At 32.9% G+C, this 24,673-nt stretch overlaps 1 protein-coding gene across 7 annotated transcripts in view; it reads left to right on the top strand.

The window, feature by feature from the left end:
• Positions 1 to 24,673, top strand: part of Pde8 (phosphodiesterase 8) — a 770,548-nt gene that overhangs the window by 506,668 nt on the left and 239,207 nt on the right. The window contains exon 1 of one of the 7 annotated variants that reach the window (XM_069816065.1): positions 21,543 to 21,732. The exons of the other annotated variants lie outside the window; for them this stretch is intronic. Within the exon in view, the coding sequence (XP_069672166.1) occupies positions 21,613 to 21,732 (120 nt within the window). The 5' untranslated portion in view covers positions 21,543 to 21,612. Of the gene's footprint in view, positions 1 to 21,542; positions 21,733 to 24,673 lie in introns of those variants that run through there. 7 annotated transcript variants of the gene reach the window in all.

The following is a 24,673-nucleotide window of genomic DNA, read 5'->3' as shown; positions in this document are numbered from 1 at the left end:
TAAATGTTGACGTCTCGTGCTGCTATGCATTCGGTTGCGTTACAGTCCAAGTTCATTAAACATGAGAATTACGATAAGAACTTCCTAGCTGTCATTACTTATTGACATGTAATTCCTCAATAAAACAAATAATACATTATTTTACTTAATTTATTACAAAAGTAATTAATGTTTTGGTTCCATTTTAATTGATTGAAGGGTAAATACATATTTTCAAATTTTCACTTAAAATACATAAAAATTCATCAAATAATTTTCGACAAAAGCTCCATTTCAGATTAATCATCATCCGAATGTTCAGTGCAGTTGCTTAGATTTGACACCTGACGACTCTTTCTCAGAATTGTTTATCTGTGGACCTGTGGAACTGCAGTCTGCTCTCTCACCACAAGCAATAAGAGCTGTCACCACTAAAAATTGTACTGTAACTAATGTACATAAACATTGATGTGTCATTTAGGAGTGTCTTGTAAGTTGTCATAACGCTGATTCAGGAAGGAATTATAATTTCATAAACATCAGCTGCATCTGTCTTCGTTTACAATCATAAACATGTCTCTAAGGAGTGCATGTTGTTTCTGAATGGCCAGGGCACTCTTTTTCCCAGTACAAGGCAGTGTTCCGCGATAATCGTCAGTTATTTGTCATGGAAAACTTGAGGATAAATCTCATTGTGTAGACCTACTTAATTCTTCAGTCGTTTGCGAGACAGCATAATTTCTACTGATTAATACTGCATATTGTTTACATTCACATAAAAAATTGCAACATAATTAAATATTTTTCCTTTTTTGTCAAATATTTTCCCGATTTTTAGCACATAAAAATATATATATTTTCCAGATTTTCAACACCTAAAAGTTCGAGCCCTAATAATCAATCTTGTAAAAACGAACACTTTAGTCTCCTTCTATCTCAGCGAAATCCTCAGAGGTATATTCTACATGGAAATATTGCGGCTCTATCAACGTACATATTCCTCTGACATTTTTTGGTCATTAAAATATCCATAGCTTTTGACCGAGTTTAGATTCGCTATTGAATCTAATGGTAAACCGTGAAAGTTTTATAATGAAGTTCATTTCAAAATGTTGATAATTAATACTTAATCTCCAGCGTTGGGACTAGTAATAGTTCTTGAAAGTTGGAAACTTTCCTTTTCATCGTCTGTTAAAAACCTCCGAAAACTATACCACGTTCATTTCAATGTCTAGCTACTCTACTGTCCAAGCCCCGTCGCGTCGTACTCTAAAATCTCATTTACGTACGTTTCACTATCTCCCGTTGAAGAGGACATATAGCTAAATTATTTTTTAGCGTAGGAGGGATTTTTTATTCATTTAATGCTATACCACTCCACTGACAGGCGAGCAGCCCTGAATAGAAGTCATTCGCTTCCATGGAAACTCTGTTCAGAATCCGTGCTATTTAAATACTCCTGGCCTGGGCTGGTCTGGTCTGATCAGGGATAAAGACGCATTTACATCAGCAAAGTCTCATTCATTGTCAGTACACGTGCGTACGTGCAATCCATTCACAGGCAGATGCAACCGAAGATCAGTTAGCTGAGGGCTTCTAAGCTGATGATTTCCCAACAAAAAGGTCCAAGATACAATCTCGCGAAAATTCTGTCGGGCTCCTGGTGGACATGACATCTGTGTACGAGATATTCTGCGGACATATGGATTTCGCTTGCAGCTTTTATTCCACAATCGCTAAAAATCACAGTCACGTCGTGTTACCATGCCTGAATTGAATAAACATGTTACACGATTGTTACAAAACCGAAACAACATCTGTTATCAGCCATGAATTGTCCTTGGCTAGAAAATAATATTTTAAATAATTAATCTATTTTTTACTAGACCGCGTAAAATATGAAGGAATTTTTGTCAGAATACGTAATGGACTTTGTCAAAATATAAGAAAATGCGTGAAATTTTATATGACAAAATATGAAATAATAAGTACTTTTTCGACTTTAATTTTTAACTCTGAAAGAAAATAATGAACATTCATGTAAAAGCGTAACACTACTAATAAATAATATAGGCCACTTATTTTAACACTATAATGAAATGTTTTTTGATTTAATGAAGAACTGTTTTCAGAACATGTGAAAGTGAATTGGCCGTGCTCCAATTCATGTTAATAGGATTACGATATTTGTTATCAATCAGAATATAATTAATACTTAGAAATCACCAATGGAATGGAACAGCACCACTTTTTAACAATAAGGGTGTATTAATAATTATTGATGTTGAAATATCTATTGCAATCCTTTTTATTATACCCATACACAATTCAAACTTCCGAGTAGGAAGAAGAAGAATAAAGTGCATACTATTTGCTGATGATATGGCGTTGTTTTCTTTACTTTTTATTTAACGACGCTGTACCAACTGCGAGTTATTTACCGCCGATGGAATTGGTGATAGAGAGATGAGGCTGAGGATTCGCCATAGATTACCTGACATTTGCCTTACGGTTGGGGAAAATCTCGGGTAAAACCCAACCAGGTAATCAGCCCAAGCGGGAATCGAACCCGCGTCCGAGCGCAACTCCTGAACTGCAGGCAATCGTCTTAGCCGACTGAGCTACGCTGGTGGCTGACATGACGTTATTAGATGATGTTGTAAATTATGTTTTATTTAACGACGCTCGCAACACTACAATGACACTATAATGAAGTATATCAGCGTCGCCGGTATACCGGAATTTTTTCCTGCAGGAGTTCTTTTGCAGGCCAGAAAATCTACTGACATGAGCCTGTCGCATTTAAGCACACATCGACCTGGGCCAGGATAGAACCCGCAACCTCGGGCACAGAAGGCCAGCACTCTACCGATTTCACCACCGAGACCGACAGGAGATTGTACTGAGGGATATGTTACTGGAGTTAAATGACAGCTGTGGACAGAATGAGATGAAGATAAATGCACACAAGACGAAGACCATTTTTATCGGAAGAAAAGTCACGAAAGTAAACGTGTGAATTCGAAATGAGGCAGTAGAATAAGTGAAGAGCTTCAAATATTTGGAAGGTAACTTACTATAAGCAGTAAACTGAGCTGCTGCCTGGAAGTTAAAAGGTTGATAGTTATGGGAAAGGAAGGTTTTAATAGAAAAATTAGCATCTTCTGCGAGCCTCTGGAAAAATAACTAAGAAAGAGACTAGTAAAGTACTTCATGTGAAGTGTGGCATTGTATGGAGCAGAAACATGGACATTACGACGAAGTGAATAGAAACGACCAGAAACACTTGAAATGTGGATATGGAGAAAAATTGAGGGTGTAAAATAGACAGAGGGAATAAGAAATGAAGCTGTGTTGGAAAGAGTGGATGAAGAAAGAATAATGCTGAAACTGATCAGGAACGGAAAAATAAATTGGCTGGGTCACTGGCTGAGAAGAAACTGTCTATTGAAGGATACACTGGAAGGAATGGTGAGCTGGAGAAAAGTTCGGGGCAGAAGAAGTTATCAGATGATAGACGACATTAAGATATATGGATCGTATGCGGGGACTAAGAGGAATGTAGGAAATAGGAAAGATTGAAGAATACTGGGTTTGCAGTGAAAAATTTGTCCTTGGGAAGAAAACTATGAAAGAATGAATGAGATGTGTAATTAAAGTTATGAATACAAATCAGAAATTAATTAACATTATTTGTATAACATAACAGGTCTAATTATTTTTATTAAAATAACAATGGGGAATCAAATTAATCTACTTGTTGCAATATACAACCAATCGTTTTTCTACATTTTGAGGAAGCAGACTATATCGCCTGTCTGTCAGTATTAATCTATAGCTTCGTTCCACATCACATGATGTGATGGGAGCATATTTGTAGCTTTCAACATCAGTTAGTTTAATATTTTCTGAAATAATGTTTGCCTTACTTTCAGGAACTTGACTCGCTTCACTCAGTACCTTGTAAGATCTATTTTTGTGCAGCACAGACTCAAATTTTTCTGTTACAATCTATAAGTCCTGGAACTTTTGCAACAAATTTCCTTGAATCTTCCTCTTTCTGAACTGTTGAAATAAGGATCAAATTGTTGGCTTACAACTTCTCAATCGTCTTTGGTACTGTGTCGAACTGAGTTCAGAATATTTCATATAAATTGACATTGAAATATGCAGTGAATGTACCTAGGGGCAGGGGGACATTTTGAAGATGATGTTGAAAACGAATTAAATATTAAAAAGATTGCTTGTTCCAAGAAGTACGAACTTTGTCTGGAAATAGAAGTTTCGGAAGAGATATAGGTTATTATAAAAGGAAGAAACATCGTGGGATTAAGGATTAGGACTGAATATGGACTGAATTAGGACCGGATACGACTGCAAGAAGAAAAGAGAAAACAAAATCGGGCTGGAATTGTTAACTTGTAATGTCTGGAATTGTGTATTTAATTCCTTCATTGATAATTTCCTCACCTCACTGACGTTTTCATATTGAAGAATTAGGTACGAATCTTTAAATTTTAAGAGAGAATTTTTTTCGGTGAGAGAACATTTCCTTTGTTGCCATTTCAATTACACATCTCAGGTCCATTCACATACACCTTATGCATATGAAGCAGCAAAATTTATCACTATGAGTGGTTTATTGTAAATATTTGAACATACATTAATCGACAAAGAACGTAGTTTTTAGCTTGGTGGATGAAGTACTAAATTCTTTAAATTCGAAATTACACTTTGGAGGGATATTTTGTAGTTTAGTTAAAGCATTTAACTGTGTGTATCACAACATATTGATACACAAATTACAGTTTTGTGGTGTTAAAAACCAGACCTTAGCTTGATTTATTTAGCAAATAGAAAACAAAAAATGAAAATGAATATACTAAATAGTCACAAAGATACTCACTAGAATTTAGGAATATTAAACGTGGAGTTTCCCAGCGATCAATTTTAGGTTCATTATTGCTTATACCTACATGATTTAGACTCAACCATAAATATTTTTTGCAGGTAATCATACTTACTATACAATTGTATATCAAGTACATAAGATTACTTTATAACTTTTCTAATACAGTGTTAAATCTAATGATTAAAGGTTCAGAGCAAATAAATTATTACAATTATGACACTTATTATTTATTTATTAATTAATTATTTAACCTGGTAAAGATAAGGCCATCAGACCTTCTCTTCCCCTCTACCAGGGGATTACAACTACAATATTAAGAATACAATTACAATTGCAGGGTACACGGCAATAACGATCAAGGTCCATTTTAGAAAGTTTCGAGAAAAACGAATTTTAAAGTTTAAGCACTTAATAATAATAATAATAATAATAATAATAATAATAATAATAATAATGATTTATTTAACCTGGCAGAGTTAAGGCCATACGGCCTTCTCTAACACTCAACCAGGAGTAAAGACTGCGTTACAGAAACACTACAAATTTACAAATTACACTACAATTTTACACACAAAACTGAATAAGATAATAATAATAATAAAAAATAAACAACAAATTAGAAGAAATCAGACATAATATATAACATACAGAAAGAAAGAAAAAAGCATAATAATATGTGAACAGCAGGTCAAAATAAATGAGGCATACAAAAAAAAGACAATTATTCATAATAATAATAATAATAATAATAATAATAATAATAATAATAATAAGAATAGTAATAATGATGATGATAATAATAATAATAATAATAATAATACTAATAGTAGTAATAAAATAGTGCAGTACAAAGTATACAGTGAATACAATATTTCTAAGTACACACAATAAGGAAAATTAAGATTATATATAGCTCAACTTATCACATTAGAGATATAACATTATCGGAAAATATGAAAACAAAAATATAAAATAAGTTGAATATCATTAGAACATAAAAAAATGTGAATACGTGGAAACATGCAATACAACACTTGTCATAATAGTAAGTTAGTTTGGCAACTCGTCATAAGATAATTTTCTAACTTGGATTTGAAAGAATTCAATGTTCGGCAGCCCTTGACTTCAGGCGGCAGAGAGTTCCAGTGACGAGAGGTAGCAACAGTGAAGGATGAGGAATACAGAGACGATGCGTGAAGTGGAATTTCTAGCGTGTTATCGCGTTGTGATCGAGTATTAATATTATGATAGCGAGAGAGAGTATGAAATCGAGCGAATAAATAACAGGGGGATGAAGAGTGCATAATTCGATATAAGAGAGAAAGTGAGTGCAGATTTCTCCTCTCATGTAACCTAAGCCACGATAACTTCTTGAAAGAAGGTGAGATATGATCATAGTATCGAACATTACAAATGAAGCGGACGCACGCGTTATGAACACGCTGTAGTTTCTGAGCGGACTCAATCCTGAGATCACTGAACAAAACGTCGCAATAATCGAAGTGAGGTAGAATGAGCGTCTGTACCAGCGCCTGTTTTAATTTAGTTGGATAATGATACAATCTTTTTAGTGAATGGAGAATAGAGAATGCCTTCTTACATGTATATTTAATATGCGTATCCCAATTGAGATTAGATTCGAAATGTACTCCGAGATTTTTGACGGTAGAGCTAAACGGGATGATTGTTTTATTCAGTTTCACAGGTGGAATATTCAGGTCGTTAACTTCAGGAATTAATCTACGGTTCGCGAATAGAATAGCCTGTGATTTACATGCGTTTAGGTTAAGCCCAAATTGTTGAGACCAGGAAGAGATGGAATCAAGATCTTCATTCAGACTATTAATGCTATCGTTTAGTGCGTCGGGACGGGCTGAAATATACAATTGAACGTCGTCTGCATATATTTGATATCTGCAGTGCTTAAATGAGTTGGAAATTCCATTTATATAAATAGAGAAGAGCAAGGGGCCTAATACTGATCCCTGAGGAACTCCTGTATCTACAGTACACCAGGATGAGAAACGATTATTAGATATGACACGCTGCTGGCGGCCAGTAAGGTAGGAGTACATCCAGGTGATAGCACTATCAGAAAGGTGTAGCGTTTGTAGTTTAGTTAATAGTAGATCGAAGTCAACAGAATCAAAGGCTTTGCTATAGTCCAATAAAACTAGTACAGTAGCCTGTCGTTTATCCATGGCTGCGCGTATGTCCTCAGTAACATTCAACAAAGCAGTAGAAGTGCTATGGCCATTTCTGAAACCTGATTGTAAAGGGTCTAAAAGATTAAATTCTATTAGGTAGTCTGACAACTGCTTATGAATGATGCGTTCCAGAGCTTTAGATAAAACGGGAAGAATGGAGATTGGCCTATAGTCTTTTGCAGAAGTAGGTGAATTTACTTTAGGAAGTGGGCGTACCAAAGCTGTTTTCCAGAGTTGCGGATAAACAGACGTGATAACTGAAGAATTGAAAATATGGGTTATTACAGGAAGCACGATATCAACTAACTTATTGATAAAGACTATGCTTATGTTGTCAGAGCCTTGTGCTTTAGATTTAATGCTTTTAAGAGCCCTTCTTACTTCAGAATCAGTAATGTGCGAGAAGAAAAATTTTTCGCGAGAAGGTGGAGGATTAGCTAGGAGAGTATTAATTGTATTTCGTTTTGACTGTTTTTCAGGTCGTATAGTGGGAGGTGAGGTAAAGTATTCATTGAGTTTATCAAGCGGTATGTTTATAACTTCAGCTTCTGATGCTTTCTTCCCTACTCCCATATCACGTATGTTATTCCAAAGACACCGAGGGGGAATGGACGGGTCGACGAGACTCAGGGCGTGACGGCGTTTAGCATTCCTAATGCTTTGTGTGGTTTTGTTTCTAAGTTTTTTGTAGTTGTTAAAGTTTTCGGCAGATTTGTTGTGTCTGTACTTCCGGAAAGCAGCGTCACGTGACGTCATAAGATTACGAATACTGTCATTCAACCATGGGGCAGGTCGGTGAGTGACACGTCTCTTCTTTAAAGGTGCATGTTTGTCGAATAATTGTATTACCATGTCATTAAAGGTGGCAACTTTTTCGTCAACTGTGATTAAATTAAAAATAGTATGCCATGGCATTTGTAGGGCGTCAGAAATTAGTTGGTCGTTGTCAATGCCTTTTAGATCTCTGTAAGTAATTACCTTAGCTGCATTTTTTGGGCACTGAAGAGAGTACTCGGCAAAAATAAGATCATGACCAGATATTCCCGGAACTGGTAACTGTCCTGAGGTTAGAATTCTATCAGAATTATTCGTAATGATTAGGTCATTGTTATTGTTATGTTATGTGTTGTTATGTGTGTATTTAATAGAAATTGACGTAGTGGAATATCAAAAACGATGATTTCTTATTACTAGCTAGACCACATGATAGTACTTCTTTTCCACTATAAGATAGCATTATTAACTCAATTTCGATTTTTGATGGACCTTGATCGTTTTTCCCGTGTACCCTTCAATTATAATTACAATTAATATTAAATTTACAAATACAATAAAAATCAAAGTACTAAAAGATTAACTGATTAATAAAATCTAGACAGTTTATTATAAAAGTTAAGAAGAGAGAAGCATTTCTTTTATTGATTAAGTAAAAATTAAACCTATTCTACGCAGTAAGAAAATGCTTAATAAGCTTGCTTTTGAACGCTACTAAATTCCGACAGTCTCTGATGTCACTGGATAGGGTATTACACAAGTGCGAGAGCGAGATTGTGTATGATGATGAATACGATGATGTCTTATGTGTTGGTATGGCTAGTATGCGGCTATTTTGCGTGCGTGTGAAGAGATTATGATATGATGACAGGTAACTGAAACGGGAGGCAAGGTAGGTATGTGTAGAAGTGTGAAGGACTTGGAAAAGGAGAACAAGAGAATGAAAATTTCTACGTTCGTTAAGCCGTAGCCAGTTTAGAGTTTGGAAGGATGGGGTAATGTGGTCAGCGCGACGGACATCACAGACGAAGCGAACACAAGAATTATGAACACATTGTAATTTTTGCGACTGGTTGACATTGAGGTCAGTCAGTAGATGTTGATAAAATCAGAGTAATCAAATTTAGTACACATAATAGTGTACAGTTCCCATACAATATTAGATGAAAATGAAACTGATTTCAAATAATCTATAAGCACAGAGTTTTTTGCTTTGGAACTGGAAAATCACAGAATAACGCACATAGAATATATTAATCCTAAATTGAGGGGCTAGGTGGAAGAAGGACATTTTAGAGGATGTGCCCCTTTTTAATTAAAACGCTTTATTGTGTTCTCTGATCTGTTATGCATATGATCACCAAGTTGTAGTTCAATACTGTGATCATATAGGTCAGGAGTACCCGAAATGTAAAGGCGTGCATAGATTACATTATTACGGTTTGAATTTTCAACATCAATTTTCTCAAAACTTGCATTTGAGAAAAGTGCCTTTCTTGCACCCAACCCCTCAATTCAGCTCTGTCTCTTATGTATTGAGATCCTTTCGGCGATATGAACCCATTAAAATGATATACTTTGCATACTTTCAATCTACAATGAAATATGGATTAATATTTTTCTGGGACAGTTCATGTGAAATTAAATATATTTTGTTCCTTTTTTTTTTTACAAAGGGAAGCTATAAGAAAAACAACAGGTTTGTATAAAAGAACACCATATAAAAAGATTTTCCAAAATTTAGAAATTTTGCCTTTATCTTGTGAGTACAGTCTTTCCCTGGTGATATTTTACATTAAAAACCAAGGTGCGTTTAGATCTCCATATTCCTTCAGCTGTTATAACAAATAATTTTCTTAAAGATTTGAAAGGCGACGAGGAAAGTTTTAGATTAGATTTAACAAAATGTTTTCATACTGGCATCTTGTACTCCCCTTGTGACTTGTTTATGCTTGTAAATTAAATTAATCTGCTTGCTATGTATTGTGTATTTTTGTATAACTTTTAACTTTTTCTACGTCTCAATTCTACGATACTGATGTAAGATCTGTGGAATAAAATGAATGATACGGAAAAAATTAAAAAATGAAATTAGAACTCATTATAACATGATAATGCTTGAGCAAGTATAATTATTTCTGGACAACATGGAAAACCGCCAAGTAATGAAATGTACGACATTTGTAAATAATTTTAAAACTCTAGAATGCTCTTACTGAAAATCAATATATAGTAACGATTCTGGATAAATGATTCCTCTTGAATCATAACTCACAATATCCAAAAACTTGTTTTTTTTTGTCAATTAAGAAAGAAACTTACATCTCGCTAATTACCATTTATTTATTTATTTATTTATTTATTTATATATATATATATATATGTATTTATTTATTCATTTATGTATTTATTTATCTATTTATTTATGTATTTATGTATTCATTTATTTATTTATTCATTTATGTATTTATTTATTTATTTATTTCTGTAACAGAGCGAAGTCCCAATTATACAATAGACAGTACAGATATTTGTTTAAAAAAACATAAAATTGCATATAACATGAAAAAAGAGATAAACATATATAAATGCAAGATACGAGTGTAATTAAAAATTGAAAATGAAAAAAAAAATCAAGTAGATACTACCTAAATAAAAGACACAGATATGGATATAAATGAAAAATACCAATTAAAAATAAATTAAAAAGAGTTAAGTATAGATACCATAGCCAAAAATGTAAATTAAACAGTAAATATAACACTATGTTAATAAATTCAATATACAGTATTATATAGTAGGCCTAATAGGCTTAATTAATTAATTAATTAATTTATTAATTTATTTTATTTATTTATTTATTTATTTGGCAATAATTATTTTAAATATGCCATCTATTATAATTCTAAATATTAGTGGCTGTTTTAAGTAAAATCGTTTGTTTTATATAAGTTTAAAAATTATTAAAGAGTAAATAACTTTTTTGGATATTGTGAGTTATGATTCCAGAGGACTTAAATGCACGGAACTCTTTCTTACCACAAAATCCATCACTAGTGCTTTCATGTATTGAGCAGCTGTTGCTAATATTATGCAGTCAACTGGCACTATCCTGAATCTATCGATTTAACACAAGCATTGAACCGCAACCATTACCGTAATGTGCCATTGTTACCACATGTATTGAATGGGAATCAGTAACACGTGCATTCAAGTGAAAAGACGATCTCCTTGGAATAGTAGAGTAAAATATTGTGTAGGCTATATTTCAGTGTCTTAAACCTACTGAAGCAGAACCTATAACTTTATTACAGTATTTGTCGTTCCCGATGGTCCAGTGACAGTGTTAATTATTAGGCCTATATCCGAGATTCTTGGGTTTAATTCCGGCCGCAGGCGATGGATTTTTAAGGATAATAAACACCTTAGTTAAATTTTGTTTATTTTTTTTTTGGAACGGAGACAGAAGTGGAAGAAAGCAGAATTTGTGACACACAAAATGTATCTACATTAAGAACTCCAGGAAATATTTATCGTCCATTTCCCGCTCATATCAAAAGTAAGACCCTGCTGGCCATTGCTGTCACTTGTCGATCTGACAAAGATCGGAATTAATTACATCCGATAGATATTACTTTTAGTTTAATGAATTGACCATGTATTGTGGGTCCCTATCACCACGGCATGGCGCGCCCTCAGGTTGAGAATAGAGGAGACGGCCTACAGATATGGAGGGTAGCTGCGAATATATTGAATAAGCAGTCGCGGACAGCCGATGAGGGGTGGTCCTCCAGCTTAGGGGTTGGGCGAAGGGCTAACAACCCTTCACCGTAAAAAACAGCTTGTTACGAATCCTTCAAATAAGCCTCGGAATGGGACTGATTCTCTGGCACGACCACAGCAAACGAATAAGGTTTTGAGATTTGGTACTTAGAATGTTACAAGTCTAGAGTATGCCATTAGGAAAGTCCAGGATAACAGAGAGAGTTTGGAATTGAACGGGTTACATCAGCTGCTTGTCTATGCGGATGACGTGAATATGTTAGGAGAAAATCCACAAACGATTAGGGAAAACACGAGAATTTTACTGGAAGCAAGTAAAGAGATAGGTTTGGAAGTAAATCCCGAAAAGACAAAGTATATGATTATGTCTCGTGACCAGAATATTGTACGAAATTGGAGATTTATCTTTTGAAGAGGTGGAGAAGTTCAAATATCTGGGAGCAACAGTAACAAACATAAATGATACTCGGGAAGAAATTAAACACAGAATAAATATGGGAAATGCCTGTTATTAGTCGGTTCAGAAACTTTTATCATCCAGTATGCTGTCGAAAAATCTGAAAGTTAGAATTTATAAAGCAGTTATATTACCGGTTGTACTGTATGGTTGTGAAACTTGGACTCTCACTTTGAGAGAGGAACATAGGTTAAGGGTGTTTGAGAATAAGGTGCTTAGGAAAATATTTGGGGCTAAGAGGGATGTAGTTACAGAAGAATGGGGAAAGTTACACAACACAGAACTGCACGCATTGTATTCTTCACCTGACATAATTAGGAACATTAAATCCTGATGTTTGAGATGGGCAGGGCATGTAGCACGTATGGGCGAATCCAGAAATGCATATAGAGTGTTAGTTGGGAGGCCGGAGGGAAAAAGACCTTTAGGGAGGCCGAGACGTAGATGGGAAGATAATATTAAATGGATTTAAGGGAGGTGGGATATGATGATAGAGAATGGATTAATTTTGCTCAGGATAGGGACCGCTGGCGGGCTTATGTGAGGGCGGCAATGAACCTCCGGGTTCCTTAAAAGCCAGTAAGTAAGTAAGTAAGTAAGTAAGTAAGTAAGTATAATGAATTGATGTTGAAATCGTGGCCTAGCATTGAAATCATGATCTTAGCAATGAAGTACCACGGAAACAGAAGTGTAAGATGAAATTTGTGTCTTGTGGTTTTCCACTGTCCTCTCCCACATGGGGTAGCTATTAGGTTACGCCAATTTTCGACTTTTTCCCTTCAAAATTTTCTTAAATACCTTAAGGGCACTGGGAAGTGTTTTGCATGCTTTTCATATTAACATATAAAAATTTCAAAATTGTCTTCTGTAGATTTTGAGCTAGAATCATAAACATTTTACCACATATTCCTTGTTAAATATGTCTAAAGATAAAAATGTAGTGTAATTACCATAGGTCTGAATGCTATTTAATTCACGATGTGCAAAATCATAATAGAACGATCCCCAGACAGTTGGATTAATAAACATTTTTTTATTATCCAACTTGTGGTCCACAAACATTTATGTTCAGCTTATTTTTTTGTCAACGCCACATTTGGTCACTAAAACTATGTCCTCTATAGGTTTCGTTCGCACCATTTTTGGTAAATGTATTTTTTTGGTCACAAATTATTTTAGCTCACACCATTTTTAATTGAACCGGAATAATGAGAAACCCCATATGTCTAGAAAACTAAACTTTTCAGGAGATACAGAAAACATCTCGGGTCCTAGATTTGTGCTCAAATTATTTTTTCTTAACACTTTAGCTAAAATGAATATTGATGGGAATATGTAGGCTTTCTCTTCATAATATCATGAGTCTACATGTTTAGAATATGAAATCATTATAACTCAATTTCGTAAAAAAAAATGGACATGTGGGGTTTCTCAATATTGTGATTCAATTGGTCAAAAAATATTTTTACAAGTGATATTGGGCTATATTAATACAAAGTGGAATTTGTTGCAGTGAGTTCGTAATGTTTCTTATTAGTACAAGGTGGAATTTTTCGCAATAATTTCATAATGTTTCATAAAGATAACTGGTTATCCCCTTCAGGGTCCAGTGTATATACAGTAATCTTTACGACTCATTTCAGGTATGTAGAAGTCAGTGTCATTGTTTCTTTTATATTCTTGATATGTGCCAATAATTCTTTCAATTTGCTGCTGTTTTAATATGTAACGTTTTTTGTAGGATATCTGGCATTGCAATGACCTTCAGCTGGTTGTATATTAACACAGAATTATCCCTTTCATCTTTCTAGATATTTCTTTTTTTTAGATTCAATTACCATATTTATATTTCAAATTTCAAATTTTCAAATTTTCAAATTTTCAAATTTCAAAATTTCAAATTTCAAATGCATCGGAAGATGCCATAACATAGTCAAGTACAACTTTATATAATAATACAGAACAGAACATAACATATAATACAGAATAATACATCAGACTACAGAATATAATTACAACAATGGAAATAAAATAATACAATCAATATAAAAAGAGGATACAATAATATTATCAGAATTTGAGGACCGAATAAATAGCGCTTCGGTTCGGTCGCAGTTCAGATATATTATTAATATAAGAGGAATGTAGAAAATGAAATAAAATAGGAACTAAAATTAAAATTACAGCTACAATAATATGATATATGATATGATATGATATGATATGATATGATATGATATGATATGATATGATATGATATGATATATGATATATGATATATGATATATATGATATGATATGATATGATATGATATGATACTGTACAATATTAATATAAGAGAAATACACTGTAGAAAATAAAATGAAACAGGAAATAAAATTAAAATTACAGCTACAATGAAATTGTATAATATGTATAATACAATATTAACATAGAGAAGAATAAAAACGTACGTGAATAAATAGAACAATTTATGAAAAATATATATTACGAAATTATAGAATACAAATATAATATAGGCTGATTAATTCATACACATAAGCTATACATTTACTTAATCAATTATCGAAGACATCAACACGTTTCTAATTTTCTCGTTATTATGTTAGTGGGTTGGTTACATGTTAGAAGTTCAGGGTGTAATTTATTCTCTGAAAACGAGAATGCCAATGTTAAATATAGTTCTTTTTTATAATAGAACAACATTGGTGTTGTGGAAGAGAAGGCCTGATGGCCTTAACAACACCAGTATAAAGAAATAAATAAATAAATAAATAAATAAATAAACAAATAAATAAATAAACAAACATTGAAGTGATAGATGTGTTTGATTGGTTGAAATTCAACGAATTTTTACTTTTCATTGGTCGATTCGTACATGAGCGAAATAATCTTATATTGTATAATATTAACATGAATATCAATTACATGGGTGCATCTGAAAAATCTCATGAAACGTACCAGGTTAAATCTATGTTATTCGGTGTTTTCTTTGAGGTTTCTATTCGAAAGTTTTATCGTGGACTTTCTTCGAGTACTTCGGTCTTCCTTCCTAGCTAGGATGTCATCATCACCCCACGCAGCAAATTTGTTAGATGAAATTATTTTATTACTAAATAGTCCTTCGGATCACGTTAATCATATAAAATCAGCATATAATAGAAATAAATATATGTTTAAATTCTATGTCCAGTAGAGAAATTAAAAAGGAGGCGTCTGTCATACATTTGCATGAGAGAACATCACTATTTTTATCGGTCACACCTTACCCACGTGAAAGTTAATTTCCGTTACCCGTCATCCTCATCTATCCTCCTAACATCGGGGTACCTGAATTCTATCATATAGATGTCTTCACTTCTGAAATGGAATGTCTCTTATTCCCAGACTCAGACAACAAATAATAGGTTTTCATCAACCATATCTGGAGATGTTAGCAGCCAACCTGGCATATTTACAGTTTATTTCAATGTGCCTACTTCATCTTTCATCGGTAAAGCTACATTACGTACATATTGATATAAAGCATTCTCTTCTGTTGAACAAATACACTTTTTTCGTTTGAAAATAAAGTTGACTGCTTCACCACCGTTGGAGAACAATAGTATATTACGATACAAGGTTTGGAAGTGCTTTTTACAAAATCGAGAGGAAAGTTTGAAAAACGAGCAGAGCGATAAATACTAAGTGCGATTTTGCTCGGTTTGGTTCCTTTTCGGAATTAAAAAAGTTTTATACGAAAACATCATAGCATGTTTTGTGAAAGTAATTGATTTAATTCCCAATATGCTCAGTCAATTTAAGAGAGCACTGTTTTATGATCATAAATGATTTAAAAAAATTTTTTTTCCCTTTAAATATGCAGAAATTTAATCCGAACAAATGCAACTTTTTAAATTCCTTTGCAGAATCAAAAGTTACATTTCTTCAAATCACATTTGTGCACATTCAAAGAACAAATATAAAATTCTTTCTTTCATTTGAAGAGTCCACTGCAAGAATGCTTAGCGCTCAAAGCTTAACTGTGATTTTTCCGATCATTACTGGACAATGACTATCAGTGTTAATGCCGTATAACTCTCTATGTACATTCTATATGTCTTAAGCTATGCATTGACAGTCTTGGTTCATTTTCGACAGAAAAGTGACATCCATCATTCTTGCAGTGGACTCTTCTTTTATTATCATAATACACTGCTCTCTTAAATTGACTGAACACATTAGGAATTAAATCAATGGCTTTCGAAAAACACGCAATAAAATGTTTCATATAAAATAATTTTTATCTCGAAAAGGAATAAAAATGGGTAAAATTGTATTGAACTTTTTCGTTTGAAATATCTCAAAGAATAACCCCTTCAAAATGAATAATATTACTTACCGTTCGCCATGTATGTAATGTATGTATGTATGTATGTATGTATGTATGTATGTATGTATGTATGTATGTATGTATGTATGTATTATGTATGTATTTCTGATCACCCCCGTAAAGAGACTGTAGCTTCCATAAGGATTGTCACAGGACACGACTGCCTGACGGTATCTATATATATAATTTGAACTGGTAATGGAAATTACGGGAAAACGGCTGAACATATTTCAATAAACGACCCCTCATTTTGAAGCTTGGAACTCAAAGTTTTTCGGAAAAATAGTCGTTTTCAGTGAAATGTGAATTTTCAACATAATTTTCCTATTTACCAAAATCCATCTGTCGTCAGTTTTGAGAACTAGCTAATTGTATTCACGGTCCACTTGATGCTCGCTTCGCTTCTCCTTCGAAGGGAACACCAAGTTGGCCGTGTTGCATTTCAGAATAAAACAAAACACACACTACAGTAAACAATATTACACGAAGGCCATGATCTGCAAGAATGCTGACATATTTGGAGCTCAAATTAAGTTGTTTATTAAAAACTTAACTTACTAAAAATAATTTACAGGTTCGATTCTGTGATGTGTAATTTTCTGTGTACAGCTGTGTATTGGATATTAAAAACTACAAAACTTGAGGTGGTTTGATGACATTATTACCATTAGAAATGAAATATTATTGTAGTTAATGCCATGATGTGACTATTTTTCATTAATTATACATATTAATGCTATATTGATGATATGAAAGCGAAACGTTTTGGGGTTATATAAGTAGATGTAGAGAATAACTTAAATTAGATTTTGATTTCTATATTTTACTGAGTGGCGGCTATGTAGTATATATAGTATATGTTACTGAAAGCTATAAAACTTACGTAAGATAATAATATTATTAAAAATCAAATATTTTTGTAGTTATTAATCAAGTGGGGTTGGGTCTTTTTCATATATTTAATGGCGGTGTGGTGTAGATATTTATATGCGTGGTTCTCTTCAGTACTGGCTCGAGAGAGAGTATCTTTCATTATTTTGGAAGCAAATAACTTTCAGAATGTCTGGTATTCTTCATTGAAAATAAATCTGAAAAATGTTTATTTGAACGTCTAATGAACTTAGTTTGCAGCATTTGCTACACAAGCCACTAATATTTATATAAACTGGGTATTTTACCGTTACCTCAGTTTGTCGTTTGTAATGAGGAAAATTCTATTATGAATTGGGAACATTTAATGTTTGTAAAAACTTGTAAATTTTAAATCCTCTATGGGAACTTTGTACTGGTCTGCCAGAAATCAAATGATGTTGAATCAATCTGGTTGAGCATTATATATATATATATATATATATATATATATATAATTATTTAATATGAACGAAGTAAAGATGACAAGACAGATGAACAGTAACAGAGTAGTTTTACAACTGATTCTCAATTTCAATATAGATTTCAAGAAAACCTCAAAAGTTATTACTGTTACAGATAAAATCCACTTAAAAGAAGTTAAAATTAGCAAATCACATTCGTATTAAGTACGCAGCATTGTTATGAAAAAGGAACCACTTTTACCATTGATTTCTGCGTTGAAAATTGTATTTAGTTCCACGCCTCATTCCATATGTAAAGTTGTGTGATTTGAATAACATCTGCATAGACTTGTCTCCCTTCTCTTTCGTGTAATTCATTCTCTCTCTTTCTCTCTTATTCTTCCTCCCTTTATTCGCCTCTTTTCTCTGTCTCTGTTGTGACGTTGGGGCGTTTCTTTCTAGACCACATACACTGTAACTAACTTGTAGAATTGCATAATCAAACAAAATAACAACTCAAGACAAATCAGTTACGCATTTCAAGAGGCGTAATATGCTTGGCGCATGATAAGTAGGCGTCATGTATCTAAAAAGTAGTTTCAGTAGTAACAAGTGCGCGTGCGTGCATTACAATGACTACATGGATCATTACTCTTGTAGTGGCAGTGAAGTGCAATTATTCACATGTGATTATACAATTTCTTTTACATTATTTTAGTTTTTATAAACTACATCGTTGCTTCCTCTCCGTCAATAAATTGTTACTCTTTTGACATTTTCATTTAAATTCTTTCCTTTCTTCACTGTTATGTCTGTCGTCGATTTGCAAAAGGGGACATGTACAAAATCACAAAGTGTTTGAAAATCGTAAAAACTATAACTAAGTTAACAAATTAAATTTTTCATATATTTTTTTCTAATTAGATCACTATGGAAACATACATTCAGGATTCATGAACATTTTCATTTTTAAAGTGTGTTATGTTTTTTTTTTCTCAATTTTCCAACACTTTGTTATTTTGGACGTGTCCCCGTTTGCAAATCGACGACAGATGTATATTATTCTCGTCATTTCTCTTTGAGTTCTTTTTTATTTCTAGATTCTCTTCTATTTCTTTTCAATTTTCTCTCATTTTTATTATTACATTCTCTTCATTTCCCTTTCAGCTCCTTTTCATTTTTATACTCTCTTCCTTTCCCTTTCAGATTTTTTCTCGATTTTATTAATATATATTCTTCATTTACTTTTCAGTTCTTTTTTATTTTTACATTCTCCTCCATTCCCTTTCAGTCTTTTTTCCTTTTTCTAATAAATTTTCTACCTTTCCCTTTCAGTTCTTTGCTAATTTTTACTGATTTATTCTCTTCCTTTCTCTTTAACTTTTTTCTCATTTCTATATTCTCCTTTCCCTTTCAGTTCTTTTTTCATAATTTATATATTCTCCCCCATTCTCTTTCAGTTCTTTTTTGATTTTGATATTCCCCTTCTTTCCCTTTCAGTTCCTTCTTCATTTTTATATTCCCCTCCTTTCCGTTTCAGTTCTTTCTTCATTTTTATATTCCCCTCCTTTCCCTCTCAGCTCTTTCTTCATTTTTATATTCCTCTTCTTTCCCTTTCAGTTCATTTTTCATAATTTATATATTCTCCCCCATTCTCTTTCAGTTCTTTTTTGATTTTCATATTCCCCTTCTTTCCCTTTCAGTTCCTTCTTCATTTTCATATTCCCCTTCTTTCCCTTTCAGTTCCTTCTTTATTTTTATATTCCCCTCCTTTCCGTTTCAGTTCTTTCTTCATTTTTATATTCCCCTCCTTTCCGTTTCAGTTATTTCTTCATTTTTATATTCCCCTCCTTTCCCTCTCAGTTCTTTCTTCATTTTTATATTCCTCTTCTTTCTCTTTCATTTCCTTCTTCATTTTTATATTCCCCTCCTTTCTGTTTCAGTTCTTTCTTTATTTTTATATTCCCCTCCTTTCCCTCTCAGTTTTTTCTTCATTTTTATATTCCTCTTCTTTTCCTTTCAGTTCCTTCTTCATTTTTATATTCCCCTCCTTTCCGTTTCAGTTCCTTCTTCATTTTTATATTCCCCTCCTTTCCCTCTCAGTTTTTTCTTCATTTTTATATTCCTCTTCTTTTCCTTTCAGTTCTTTCTTCATTTTTATATTCCTCTTCTTTCCCTTTCAGTTCCTTCTTCATTTTTATATTCTCTTCTTTCCCTTTCAGTTCTTTCTTCATTTTTATATTCTCTCCTTTCCCTTTCAGTTCTTTCTTCATTTTCATATTCTCTCCTTTCGCTTTCAGTTCTTTCTTCATTTTTATATTCCCCTTCTTTCCCTTTCAGTTCTTTCTTCATTTTTATATTCTCTCCTTTCCCTTTCAGTTCTTTCTTCATTTTTTATGTTCAATAAAACGCCATATATTTACACAAATTATACTGTATTATTACATGTTGGACTTTCCTACATATTGGGCCTTCAATATATCGGACCTATTGCGTATTGGCTCATTTCGTATATTGGACGTGTTACATTTTGAATCTTTTTGCTTTTTGGACATTTATTGCTTGGACTAAATTTCTCGGACAATTATTACTTGAACATTTTTGACTGGACCTTTTTTGTCTCTGGACATTTTAAATTGGACGAAATTACCTGTAACCTTATTTATAGGCTATTTATATACCCAAGTTATTCATATTACACTTATTTATATTTATTTACATTTTAAAATTATTTTCATATCATTTACAACTGAGTTAACAATGTACTGTACGTATTGCGATTAACATTTCGAATGATATGAAACGATCTGTCGTTGATTATATCAGATTTTGTAAATACGATGGACACCTTGTGGACAGTAGGTCAAAAATCAAAACATATAATGGACAACCTACTTGTGTATAATAAATGTCAATATATTATGTAAATAATTTATTTAAATGTAAATACTAAATATTGGTGGCCGTAATTTCGAATTCCTGTTGTGAGGTTAGAATTGGTACGTCATTAACACAGATTTGCATAGCATATGAAAATGATTTGAAAATCTAAATAATACGTGTAAGTAAATGTGAATAGTAATTGTAAACAAATGTAAATAATAAGTGTAAATAAATGTAAATAATGTGGAAAACAGTACACGATAGCGACAAACATGTTTAAGCTCATTTCTCTTTAATCTGACTTCGCACATCTCAAGTTCCCTATGTTAAAATGTTCTGTAGAACAGTCGTTATTTCCTGTTTAATTTTTGCACGTTTTTATTCAAACACCCTGTATATACGCCAAATTAATGACATTATTGCTTCATCAAAACCTATATTTGCAGAGATAATCTTATTGTATGTTTTATGGAAACAAAAATCGTACGCTTTCTCCAGATCTACAAATACATAGATGGAGTTCTTTTCCTTTGGCAACCATTTTTCTGCACAATCTGCCTTACTGTAAAAATCCGATGAATACTCGATCTGCCTATCTTATTATTTATGTTCCAACAGGCGATGAAAAATCCATAACTTTCCTTCCGAAGATTGTGAAATTTTTATAATGGCGTATAGGTTGCAATGTTTTATCATTTCGGTTAAGCTTTCGGTTTAACGATGAGATTATGGATGAAAAGTCTCTGAATCATCTCTAATATACAAAAAATAGTGGAATGTGGTAATCGTTGTGAAAGCTACTTGTTAAAAGATCAATTTATCTGTGAGATAAGACGGCGCGGGACGCGTAATGAGCACTGTAGAATGCAAGGCGAGCGACGGGAAGAGACACGCATGTTCTGAGTGGTGATGTGTTGACGACTGAAGACTAATGTGGGGGTTGAATTTCTTTCACGCTCTTTGCACCTTGTTAGGCTTGTGTTTCCGAACCGGGAGAAGAGGATCTCTCAACCTAACGAGAGATAAGACATCGCAGCATTCTCTGCAATCGGTTCGTATGCCAATATATTACCTTAAAACATGATTATTTATCTATAAATTTTCGTACAGCATTTACTTAAGTAAGTTTTTATGTTACATTATTACTATGTCATTTTATTTTGTTATTTAACTATTTTCTTGGTCCGACATAAATCCTCAGACCATGAATTCAATAGCATGCTTGTATGTGGAGATTTATCTGCCTTTGAGAGATGGTGGAAGCGCTGCTGGGGACACTAATCTCAACATTCTCAATTTTAATTGATTGTGAATGCTGCCAACAATTCTATTTGATTATACAGGATGAATCGTAAGTAATGTCATTAAATTTTAAGGGGTTATTCTTTTAGATATTTCAAACAAAAAAAGTTTAGTACAGTTTTGCTTGTTTTTGTTTACTTTTCGAGATAAAAGTTGTTTTATGTTAAACATTTCATAGCACGTTTTGGAAAGCCAATGTTAATTCCCGATATGCTCAGTCAATTTAAGAGAGCAGTGTATTATGATAATAAAGATTATTATTATTATTATTATTATTATTATTATTATTATATTGTCCACATCTGTGGAGTAACGGTCAGCGAGTCTGGCCACGAAACCAGGTGGCCCGGGTTCGATTCCCGGTTGGGGCAAGTTACCTGGTTGAGGTTTTTTCCGGGGTTTTCTCTCAACCCAATACGAGCAAATGCTGGGTAACTTTCGGTGCTGGACCCGGACCAGCATTATCACCTTCATATCATTCAGACGCTAAATAACCCAAATGTTGATACAGCGTCGTAAAATAACCCAATAAAATAAAAAAAAAAATAAAAAATTTCGGTTCTGGACCCCGAACTCATTTCACCGGCATTATCACCTTCATCTCATTCAGACGGTAAATAACCTAAGATGTTGATAAAGCGTCGTAAAATAACCTACTAAATATATATATATATAATTATTATTATTATTATTATTATTATGTATTGTGACAATAAAGAATTTTAGCAATGTATTATGATAATAAATAATTTTAGTTTTGTCCTTTAAATGTGCAGGAATCTGATCCGAACAAATGTAACTCTGCATTCTGCAAAGGAATTTTACAATGTTATATTAGTTCGGATCAAATTTAAAGGACAGAACTAAAATTCTTTCAATTATTTATTATCATAATACACTGCTCTCTTAAATTGACTAAGCATATCAAGAATTAAATCAATGGCTTTCCCTAAACACGCTATGAAATGTTTAATATGAAATATTTTTTATCTCGAAAAGGAAGCCAAAAACGAGGAAAATTGTATTAAACCTTTTGTTTGAAATATCTAAAATAATAACCCTCTAAAATTAATGACATTACTTACGGTGAAATATATTCATAAACTTATAAATAAGTTCTGTTTTAACTTACATCTTTAAATGAGAAAAATTATTGTGGCTACCAGTACACTAGTTTCTACTTTTATTAATCTTTACCCTTGAATTACTATAAACCTATGATAAAATTGTATGCAGTATAAACTGTTAAATAAAATGTCGCAATCTCATAACTTAAGATGACAAGAAGTACCCAACTAATATATATATATTTTTTTTTTTTTTTTTTTTTTGGAATCAGACTAGTCACTTTTTTCTGTACGGATTTAGAGATTGAAGTAACAGCAAAGAAATACACAAAATAAAGTAATTAATTTTATGTAGTGAAGCGTGTTAGTTTTTAATCTATTACATTTACATGCAAACATAAATACATTTACCTACAAAATATCACTCTATTTAAATCTATCGTGAGCATATACTTTAGGACGTGATCTATACACCAAGCACCAGATTGCAGTTAACCAGTTTTACATATGCCGCCAATGTTGACAACACTATGCGAAGAACCATGTGATCTGTGAACTTCCGGTTTGTTCTGAGTGCATGTTTAACTTACAAGGTGCAATCAATATATTTCCGAACTGCACGTGTATTTATTATATCGTTAAACACACATGCGCTTGTCACTGAAGATAATTGCTTCCATGCCTATTGAGTCAGTCTATCAAACAGCATCTGGTTATCTTTAAGAACTGAGCTTCTACACATGATTTTCTGCAAACATGTTAAGGATCTATTGCGATTTTTTCCTGGAATTTTTCCATATACACTTTATGGCTAGTCTTTTTCTCGCCTTTCAAGTCATGGATTTAATATAGATTCCAGGCGTTCCCTGATTCTAGATAACTTCCCCGTTTTCTAAGTTGTTTGTGTTGCCTACATTCAGGACAGTCCGGGAACTTATTGATTGTCCTTTGCAGTTATATGAGACGTATACAAATTTGTTATAGATCAAATTATCTTCTATTGTATCGGGTTACCATAACACTTTGATTCTACTATTGCTCCGTTACCGCCTTGTGATCATCAGACTGAGTCTAGACTTCATACGTTTGCGTTATATGTCATTTACAGTTAGAGGTAGACCTACTGAGTTACTGGCATTCAGTAATGTTTAGTGTCAGCGTGACTTACCTTTTTGTGTGTAGCGCAGGCTCGTAGATAAACGTTATTCAATATTAAAGTAAACTTAGAGCGGAAAGGAAACTAGATTTGTTACATAGAACTACTTACAACAAATAAAAATAATTAAATTCAGAACAGTGTAATAAAGTTTAGAAAATGCTGTGATTTAAGGAACTTTAATATTTGTAGCCTACATTTATAAAATTAATTATAATAAAAATGAACTGATTTCTGGAAATTGTATTAGAATTTTAAAATTTTATAGCGTTTGTGTTATGTTCAGAAGACGAAATCATTTGTTACAAGACCAAGAACTTTTCCTCTACATACTGTAGTTTGTTAATTTCTTAGTAATTCAGGCTATAAATCTTCCTTCATTTAAAGTTATTTTCATCTTAAAGTCCTTGATGTAGTACATGCTTCGATAGAATTGTTCGAAATATATCTAATCAGCTGATTAAGCT

The sequence above is a fragment of the Periplaneta americana genome, chromosome 17 (assembly GCF_040183065.1).
Source record: "Periplaneta americana isolate PAMFEO1 chromosome 17, P.americana_PAMFEO1_priV1, whole genome shotgun sequence".
NCBI classification, from domain to species: Eukaryota; Metazoa; Arthropoda; class Insecta; order Blattodea; family Blattidae; genus Periplaneta; species Periplaneta americana.
The sequence above is the reverse complement of the archived record's forward strand: the minus strand, read 5'-3'. Positions and strand labels throughout refer to the sequence as shown.